Source organism: Bos indicus, chromosome 21 (assembly GCF_029378745.1).
Source record: "Bos indicus isolate NIAB-ARS_2022 breed Sahiwal x Tharparkar chromosome 21, NIAB-ARS_B.indTharparkar_mat_pri_1.0, whole genome shotgun sequence".
Taxonomy (NCBI): domain Eukaryota; kingdom Metazoa; phylum Chordata; class Mammalia; order Artiodactyla; family Bovidae; genus Bos; species Bos indicus.
The window spans coordinates 69358774-69368468 of record NC_091780.1 but is presented as its reverse complement, the minus strand read 5'-3'; the positions used below and the strand labels follow the sequence as shown (position 1 = coordinate 69368468).

The window sequence follows — 9695 nt, the reverse complement described above, 5'->3', positions numbered from 1 at the left end:
GGCCGGCTGGTGGGGGCTGATAGGAGAAAAGGTCCGTCTGCGCCCCCTGCGAGGAAATGGAACCCGTGCGGGCACCTCGGGCGGGGGAGTTTAAGGGCTGTGGCCCCTGGGGAGGGTGTGGGCAGAACAGGGTTTGGCCTGTGGGCTCCTGGGGAGGGCAGCGTGCCCAGAGCTGTGGCTCTGAGTGCCTTGCAGCCCGCGGCCTGTGGGCTGAAGGGCAAAACGGAAACACCAACAAACTTCACCTCCAAGAAGACTGCGGTGGCTCGTCTGGATCCAGACAGGGCCAGGCTGGGGTCTGAGCCTCCCCGCTCCTAGGCCAGGGTCCGCCAGCCTGCATGCCCCTCTGAAACACCAAAGGTATGGGCTGGACTGTGCCCCCAAATTCAGATCGTGCAGACCCTGACCCCAGAGCTCAAGCGTCACTGCTTCTGGAGACGGCGTCTCTGAAGAGGTGATGAGCGTGAACTGGGGTCCCAGGGTGGGCCCTCGTCCAGTCTGACTGGAGACCCTCTAAGAGGAGGTGAGGACAGAGACAGGCACAGAGGGGCTCCCACGTGAGGACACGGCATCTGCACCCCACGGAGACAGGCCTCACGGGGAGCCGGGCCTGTGCTCCTGGATCCGGGGTCCCAGGCTCCAGGGGTGAGCGGCGATGCCCGTGGTCCAGGCCCCCGCGGTGCTGTGTGAGGGCAGTGCCAGCCAACCAGCAGTACCAGTAGAGACAGACGCCAGGCTGCGGTTCACGATTCACAGTGAGAAATACAGGGAATCCCAGGCAGGCCAGGGGCTAGGACTGCGGTCTCACTGCCCGGAGCCCGAGTTCAGTCCCTGGTCAGGGAACTGAGATCTCACAAGCCACATGGCAGGCACAACCAAAAAAACACACATACATACTTGGTCTTCGTTCCTGTCTCTGGCACAGAGCCCCCGAAACCCTCAGCGTTTCCTGCGTGAAGAAACCCATCAAGCTGTCACCTGTTTCCTGTGAAGGAGGTGACTGGAGGCCCCTGAGGGTGGGGACAGCTGCCGGGAGGACCACCAGGCGTGACAGCCCCGCCCCCTGACCTCTCGGGGGCAGGGAGCCAGCGACAGACTTGATCACCCACGGTCAGTGACCTAATCAATGCACCCAGGCACAAAGCCTCCAGGAAGCCCCCACAGGACGGGGTTCGGGGCGTCCCGGCTGGTCAGCCCATGGAGGTTCAGGGCGAGTGGTTCAACCAGAGGGGGCTTGGAAGCTCATACCTGCTCCTACAGCTCGCCCCAGGAACCCTCTGGCTGATCCTGAATTATATCCTTTTTCTTTATAAGCCAAGGATGTAATAAACTGTTTTCCTGGGGTCAGGGGAGCCTCTGCTCCATAACCCAAGTGTTAGCGGTACAGGGGACAACCCGGGCTTGGGACTAGCATCAGAATTGGGGGCAGGACTGTCTTGTGGGACTGAGCCCTTAAATGTGGGTCTGAGCTTTGTCTGGGTAGACAGTGTCAGAATGGGATTGAGTTGTACCACCCAGCTGGTACTGGAGCACTGCTTGTTGGAGGGGTGGGAACACCTTCCCCCCAAGACACACACGCACGCACACACACGTGCACACACACGTGCACACACGTATAAACAGGTGCACACACGTGCACACACACGCACACCCGCACAACGCACGTTCATGCATGCATGCGCATGGGCACACGCGCTCACACTGGAATTGGCTCCAGAACCTAGTTTTTGAGGCCCCACCTGTCTGCTGAAGAAGGCAAGGAAATGGGCTTTCTCTGCACACAGATTTCTGTCCCAACTGGTGAAAATGAACCCATTTGAATCCCAGCTCAGGGAGGCGGGCTCTGGTTGCCCCAGAGCCAGACTTCTCTACGGGGCTACCTGCTGGCCCAGCTGGAGCTGGGGCCGGGCAGCCTGGACATCGAGTCAGAGCAGTGGGTTTCCTCTCTGAACTGTCCCCGCCGGGTCCTGGCCCTCCAATCAGCCATCCCTGGACTCCTCTGCGGTTGCTGGGGTTTGCCCACCACCTCCCACCCTCCACAGCCCCCCAGGGCTGGGTAGGGGCGGCTGCAGGAGGGAGGAGGCAGGCCGGGGGCATGGTGGCCCAGGAGGCCTGGGACCCGAAAGTGACGCTCCTCCAAGTGCCGGCAGGCCCCACACCCCCCGCCACGGCCAGCACCCTGGGAACGCGCTCCCCTGCTCTGGGGAGCCCCGGGGCCAAGCCCTGCGCCTTCCTCCCTGTTGGCATCGTCAGCTGCAGTGCCGCTGGCATGCCCGCTGGCCGTGCCCAGGCTCCCCTCAGCAGCTGTCTGCCACGGTGCCTGTTCCCCCGCGAGGGTTCAGAGGCAGGAGAGGACGGGACCTGGGGGCAGGTGCTGGGAGGCCAGGTGGCCGGGCCAGGTGGGGAGGGCGCAGACATCTGTTCTTCTGAGCAGGTGGGGGGAGGCGACGGGCCGGGGGCAGCACAGGAGGGGCACAGACAGCCATGCCGCTGGGGGGCTGCACCGTCTCCGCCCCTCCTCGGCTTGTGGCTGCTCAGCACCAGGCCCTCCGCTTGGAAACTGGGCTCGATGGGGGGTCCTGTGGGGCCCTGCCTTAAGGGTGGGTGGAGGTGACCTTGGATGCGGAGCAGGGGGCATGGAGGGGAGGCACTGTGACGATGCCAGTGACGGTGGCCGGGCGGGCTCGGGGCTGTGGAAAAGCGTGAGCAGTGTCGGGCCAGGGGACCTGGCAGAGGCTGGACAGCCCACCCACCCAGGCTGGGATGGAGACGGTGGGCCAGAAGCCTGTGCATCTGTCCTGAGGATCTGAAGGTGGACCTCACTCACCAGCGGGAACGAGTGCTGGGAGCGGCGAGGCCTGGGGCAGGGAGATAGCTGAGCCCGGGGCGGGGGGCAGAGGAAGCTGGGGAGGGGGACCCGAGGCTGGCTGGACCTGTCCTGGGCGCTCCCTGCCTCAAAGCTGGCAGCTTCCCTGGGGCACCCTGGGCACCACACATCTGCACCCACTCACACATGGTCCCTCACACTGCCACCTCTGCAGGGCGGCCTGCGGCCTGGGGCACCTGTGCCATGCGCTCCTGGAGGGTCCTGAGTGCCCGCCCCGCTGGTGGTAGTGCGGACGTCTCTTGGCCCAGAGTCCTGTCCTTGACACTGCCTCTAGTGCCACTGCGCCAAGGGGGAGGGGCAGCGCCCAGCACCAGCAGGGCAGCATCAGCTGAGGTTTGTAGGAGCGCCTGGGTTTGCCACCCACTGGCTCTGCGACTGCAGGCCAGCCAGGCCCCTCCCTTCATGTGCTTTAGGCTAGATGCTCCCCCCAGGCATGGGGGTAGCAGCTTCAATGATGGGCACGGGGGCAGAGTGTGAGCTCAGCTGGGCAGAGCCGGGCTGGCAGGAGGGGTCCCGGAAGCCCATCCTGGTCAGCATCCCCCTCCAGGTACCTTCTGACTGCCCTCTTGCCCTGCCCGGGTTGGCACAGCAACAGCCTCCTCTGGGTTCTGAGAAGGCCTGGGCTGAGTCACGGGCCCAGCTGGGAACAGGGCAGGGCCTCCCTGCAGGACAGTGGCTCCAGTCCAGGAGGAAGGCTCCTTGAGAAGCAGGCTGGGCTGGGCAGGGGAGGTGCAGGTGCCACCTCCCAGAAGCAAGGACGCGTGCACTCAGGGTCCGGGCTGGGAAGGCCTCGAAGGCCCAGGACCCAGTCCTCCCGGCACCAGTTCACCCGGCCAGCCTCTGGGGTCCTCTCAGCAAGCGAGGCCCCCAGACCCACCCCCTCCAGGGTCCGTCTCAGCTCTTCCTGCTGGGTGTTACGGCCAGGGACACACATCAGGCTGTGTGCCCCAGGCCCGGCGATGGGGCTCAGGGAAGCCAGTTTCAGGCCCCTGTGTGGGGAGGGGGCTGGAATGCCCATGCAGACTGCCCATCAGCCCTGCCATCAGCTGGAGCTGGCTCAGGGGTCCTAGAAACCCCAGCGGTCAAGCCTGTCCAGCCTGACTCGCCCGACCCGGTCCCACTCAGCCGTCCCGAGATCAAGCTGGGTGCCACAGGGTGGAGGTGGGGGTGGCGGGCGCGAGACCCCCGCCCAGCCTTGCTCGCCTCGTGAGGGTAGGTCCCGCCCAGCGGGAGGCAGGGGTGTACAAACAGGGTGTGGAGGGAGGGGAGAGGCACAGGGTGAGGGGGGGCAGATGGGGACCGCCTCTGGAGCAGGGGCCGAGACCCAGACCCAGAGGGCTGAGGGCCTCAGGAGGCAGCCCGCACCAGGTGAGGCCACCAGCCGCCTCACCAGGTCCCAGCCTGCAGCCTGCTCCCCAGGATTCGGGGTGGGGGCGAGGTCACAATCTGGGGAAAGAGGGTCCATCACCGGTACACAGCATGCTGCAGCCCCCTGCGCCCAGGAGACATGGCAGGTGGCACCCAGGACAGGGCTCCCAGAGTGCCCACTGCACACCTGGGTCCTCCTGAAGACCAGCGGCACTTCCGACTCCCACTCGCACTGGTGTCCCCAGGAACAACCACGGCCATCTCCACCTGGGGTGGGCTTTATTACCACTGAGACGACGACGTGCACGGGGAGGAGACTGTCACAGCAGGCGGGCACATGCCAGAAGTCCTCCCGCTGAGCGCCAACGACTGTCCTCTGGGCACACGGAGGACCCCCCCCCCACCCAGGGGCAGCGGCGCCCAAGGGGCGGGAGGCTGGGCCATCTAGGAGGGCCCCACACAGCAGGCACCCCCAGTAAGGTCTCTCTACACACGCCTCCGTGACACAATCCCACACGGTTAGTGTCTTAAATACATGTGTGTGTGTGTATGTATATATATATATATATATATTTTATCTGAACTGTGTCAGTTGTTAAACATAAAACTGACCACTTCTCTGTACATCAACTTCACAGTAACTGTTTGCAGAAGACAATGAATCCAGTGTTGATAACTCAGGACAGGCTGGCTTCCTGCCCCAGGAAAATAAATTTCTTCCCCAGTGGAAACCCCGTGGGGAAAACCAAGGCTGAGGCTTCATCTCCCCACTGCCCGCTGGGGCGGGGGCTCGGATGCTGGTCCGGCTCGGGCCCCGCCTTTGCTGGACACAGATGCCCACACAGGCAGACTCTCTGTCTCACACCGCACACACACTCACACACACACACTCACACATGGAAATCCGATCATGGAGCACATTACCCATGCGTGCGGTCCCACCAGCCCTTCGAGAGGTGCAGGGCCGGGAGCCAGGACACTCAGAAGCAGGGTCCCCTTCCCCCGGTTCTCTCTCTGGTCCACAGGCCAGCTTGCCCACACACCAGGAGGGCTGAGGGCCTGCTGGGGGATGGCCCCCGCCTGCCCACCTGCTGCAAAAGCCAACAGTCTTCTCACTCCAGATCAGGCAAACGAATAAATACGACATCAAGTGTTGTCAGGAGCCGAGCAATAATTTAAAACTTGAACTCGGACCTCAGCACCACTTCCGGTCACAGCAGAAAGAGCCCACGCTCTGGGGAAACTAGGAGTTTGGGCGGCTCTGCCGCCTTCAAGACCCCCAGAACCTGGGGCGGCCCCACCTCTGCCCACCCACTGGGACCCAGCAGCGAGACCTGCCCAGGGAGCAGGCAGACGAGGCGGAGTGCCTCCACCAAGCACAAAATCAGCAGCCTTCTGTGTTTTAGGAGCATCAGCCTCTGCAAGCGGTGTGTGGGGTCCTGTGGCCGCTGCCTGGAGGCCACATGCCTTCCCCCCACCCTGCCCCAAGCAATGCCTGCTTTCACCCAGACCCCCCCCACTCCCCGTAGGGAAAGAAAACTCTGCCCACCTGGCTCTGATCCAAACTGCAGCCTCTGGTCCCCCTACAGCACCCTGGCAATGACCAGTAGCTCCAGGGAGACCACGATCAGGTGGAGAGGTGACTTTCAGGGTCAGGAATACTCCAGGCGGGGGGCTGCATTCCCAGCCCCCCTCGGCACCCCCCTGGGGAGGCCAGGAGGCACACTGGTCCCTGTGCTCAGGCAGGGGAGTGGCACGGCCCAGCAACCACACACCAACATCTGGCAACCTCCAGAAGCTCCTGTATCTAGAGAAATGTTTCCAAACCCCACTCTCCGCCCTGCGTTGCGGTGTGGGCAGGACCAGAGCTCCGGAGGACCTGCCTCCCTCCCCAGCGCCCGCAACTCTGCAGCCCTCTGCCCCCAGCTGGTTCTGCTGCTGCCATCCGGGTTCCTGCTGGGGCCGCACCCCTGGGACACCAGCTGTGCCCTGAGGGCCCTGCTGGCGCTCACTGTGCCCAGGGGCGCCCCGCAGGGGTTCCCACTGCCACCCGTCAGGAGTGGTCTGTTCCGTCCGAGCTCCCGTTGGGACTCACACTGACAGCATCTGTGAGTGGGCATCCTTCACCAAGCGCAGTGCCAGGCTCACAGGGTGCCCCCAAGCCTGCCCGTGGGGTGGTCAGGAAAGCCTGGGAGGAGGGTCAGCTGGCCTCCTCTCGCTGGGGAGGCTGGGCCCTTTGGGCCCTTCGGACACTCCTTGGGACAGGCTGGAGAGAGGAGCTCACAGACTGGATGGAGTTCAGTGTCTGGTCAGGGCCGGTCCAGGGACAAGAGTGAGCTGGCACGGAGGGCCAAGTCTGGAGGAGGGCTGTCCAAGTCTGGGGCCATTTTCCCAGGGCAGCAGGGTTCCTTCTGCTGGGCCGGCCCAGCCCTGGGGGCTTCTCCTGCTGAGCTCCGGGCGTCATGTCCCTCGGCCCCTCCGCGGCCCTCACACCCACTCGGCCCCTCCGGCGGCCCTCACGCTCCCTCGACCCCTCCGTCGGCCCCTCCGCCGGCCCTCACACCAGCAGGGACTTGACCAGGCCACAGTGGAACTTGCGGACGTGGCGGTAGAGGTCCCCCGACTGCGTGAAGCGGCGCTCGCACCAGCGGCAAGCGTGCGGCTTCTCGCGTGTGTGCACCACGGCGTGGCGGCTCAGGTTGTGCGAATACTGGAAGCTCTTGCCGCACTGCACACACGTGTAGGGCTTCTCGCCCGAGTGCGTGCGCTCGTGCCTCTTCAGCGTGTACGTGCAAGAGAAGGTCTTCCTGCAGAGTGGGCACGTGGGTGCCGCCCCGTCGGGTGAGAGCCGCGCGCGGCCGCCGTCCCGCTCGCGGAAGTGGGCGCTGAGGTGCGGCTGCAGCACGTGGGCGCCGGGGAACAGCTTGCCGCACAGCGGGCAGAGGCAGAGGCGCCCGCTCGGCCGCAACGCGGCCTCCAGCTCCCCCCGCTCCGCCTCGGGCCCCGGCGCCCCGCTGCCCACCCCGCGGACCGGCAGCGGCCCCAAGCCCCCGACCAGGGGCTCCGCCGCGGGAACACCGGGGGGCCGCAGGGGGCTGTGGGCGCTCCGAGGGCTGCTGCTGCCGTCCTCCCGCTCGGACTCGGAGTCTGGCTCCTCCTTCACCACCGGCTGGGCCCCAGGCTGCTTCTGGCGGCAGGGGGCGGTCTGAAGGGCGCAGGGTGGGCGGACGGGCGGCCGCCTCGGGCCGGGCTTCAGCGACAGGTCCAGGGCCCCGTCTGATTCTCCAGGCGTCTGCCAGGGGAGAGGTCCCGGTGCGGGCGGAGGGCGGGTGGCCTTTGGCCCAGCGGGAGGGAGCCTGGCCTTCAGAGAGGCTGGACAGGGCGCGGGGGCCCAGGCAGACAGAGGGCCCGGAGGCCGAACCGGTGGCTCTGCCCCAGGGGCGGGCGTCTCCGGGGGCAGCGCGCGCTCCTTCTCGCGGAGCCTGTTCTTGCAGACCTTGACGATGTCGTACATGTGCAGGTAGCTGGCGGCGGCCAGGACGTCCTCGACCGGCAGGCTGCGCAGGTCCAAGCGGCCCTCATACATGAAGTCCAGCAGACGGCCGAAGGCAGGAGCCGTAACGATGTCGCCGTTGAGCCGCACCGTGTCGCGGCTGCCCGAGGGCTGGTCCCTGTAGAAGAGATGGAAGTAGACGCTGCACGCGGCCAGCACAGCGCGGTGGGCCGGGAAGCGCGCGTCGCCCACGAGCACGGTGCAGTCGCACAGGAAGCCCAGCTCGCGCTGCTGCCTCAGGCGGCCCAGCAGCCGCCCGCCGTGCTCCGGGAACTCCATGCCGCCGCGGTCATCACCTGGGCACAAACGGGACGCCCGTGAGCGCGCCTGGAGACGCCGCGGCCGCCACTCGCCCCCCAGGCGCCCGACCAGCCCTTCCCGAGTGCGGGCAGCGCGGGGAGAGGGGCGCGGGGCGCCGCGCGCGACTGCCCGCCCGGAGCAGCCCTGGGCACCTGCCCCGAGCAGGAAAAACTCGATCGAAAGTAAACAGGAGCTGCTCCGCCGCGGGGGCGGGTCCCGGGGCGCCAGCGGAGGGGGCCGGAGCCGCGCGAACCTGCGCGCGTCTCCGCCCGGGGCGCCCCTCCCCGCGCGGGCGCCCCTGAACTTCACTCTGGGGCGGCCGCCGGCCGCGTCCCCCGACGCCCGAGTCGCCGCGCCGCCGCCGCCGCCCCTGGTCCGCGCCTCCGCGCCGCCTCCAGCTGCCGCTCGGCCCGCCAGATGCTGCCGCCGCCGCCGCCGCGGGGCCCCATTTAAGGCAGCGCGACCGCGGGGAGCGGGCCGGCAGGCGGGGCGGGCAATGCCCGGCGCCCGCCCCCCGCGCTCACCTCCGTCACCCCGAGCTCCTCTCCGGCCGCTTCCCGCGCCGCGCGCCCTCCCCGGTGCCGCCCCGGCGCGTGCGGAGCTGCGGGCAGCGCGCCCCGGCGGGGAGGGCGCGGGGACGGGGAGGGCGCCGGGCGGGGCGCGCTCCAACTTGGCTGGCCCGGCAGCACTCGCCGCTTGCCCCGCCCCGGAGAGAGCGAAACTCGGGGCGGGGGCTGGAGGGGGCGGGCCGAGGCGACTTCCCGGAGCGGCGGAACCGCTGAGGTCACCCACGCCGCCCCTTCCCTGTCCGCCCCGCCCGGCCGGGCCCCGCGCGCCGCCATCTGGGGCGCTGGGGTGGGAGGGGACGCGGGACGCGGCGGGGGAGGGGGCTCTCTCGCGATACTTGCCGCTTCATCCTCGGGGTCCCCCCCATGGGGTCCCAACTGCGCCCGTCTGTTAAGAGACCCCTTCCGAGGACCAGCTCCTCTTCCAGCCGGCGCCAGCGCCAGTCTCCCGAAGGCGCAGCCGGGACGCGCCGCCACCTCGGGGGGTGCCCGCCCTGGGATGGAGGAGGGGGCGGGGGGAGTCGTATATATTCAGAAGATGACACCCCCTTTCGTTGAAAGCCTCGTATTGAATTTAATTTAGCTGGGCCCCTTTTCCAGACGCTTGGGCGGGTTCTCAGCCTTGGTATTCCAAAACTGGGCACTCTCATCCTCTCAGCAGACCCAGCGCAGCCTCTGATGGGAGCCAGGTGCACGGAGCTCTGAGCCTTGGGGACCGTGTCGGTCCCAGAAGGCGTGATGGGGTGAGGGGACTATCGCGGTGATGGAGAGAGAGGGAACTGCACCCAAAGCCCAGAGCCCGGCCGGGGGCTGGGAGGGGGGAGCGGGGAGTGCTCAGGGAGAGGCGACGCCTTGAAGGGGTTGAGCTGGCCTTTCAGGCGCAAGGCCACGTGAAGGTGTGAGGGACACCTAGGTCCTGGGTTAAGGAAGGAGCCTGAGAAAAACAGAGCAATGAGCTTGGAGAGACTGGGACCCCCGGGGCGGGGGTGACTGTTGGCTGGCAGTCTTTTCCCAGCTGCCT

At 67.0% G+C, this 9695-nt stretch overlaps 1 protein-coding gene across 2 annotated transcripts; it reads right to left on the bottom strand.

The window, feature by feature from the left end:
• Positions 1-4517: 4517 nt before the first annotated feature.
• ZBTB42 (zinc finger and BTB domain containing 42) lies at positions 4518-8828 on the bottom strand. 2 transcript variants are annotated; one of them, XM_070775860.1, is made up of 2 exons: positions 8633-8828; positions 4518-8104 (listed from the first exon to the last, which is right to left on the bottom strand). In XM_070775860.1, the coding sequence occupies exon 2, from the start codon at positions 8085-8087 to the stop codon at positions 6813-6815; it is 1275 nt and encodes a 424-aa protein (XP_070631961.1). In that variant the 5' UTR covers positions 8088-8104; positions 8633-8828; the 3' UTR covers positions 4518-6812. The 2 variants fall into 2 exon arrangements, with proteins under 2 accessions (XP_070631961.1, XP_070631962.1); XM_070775861.1 differs by having other exon boundaries at positions 4518-7926; positions 8633-8826.
• Positions 8829-9695: the final 867 nt, after the last annotated feature.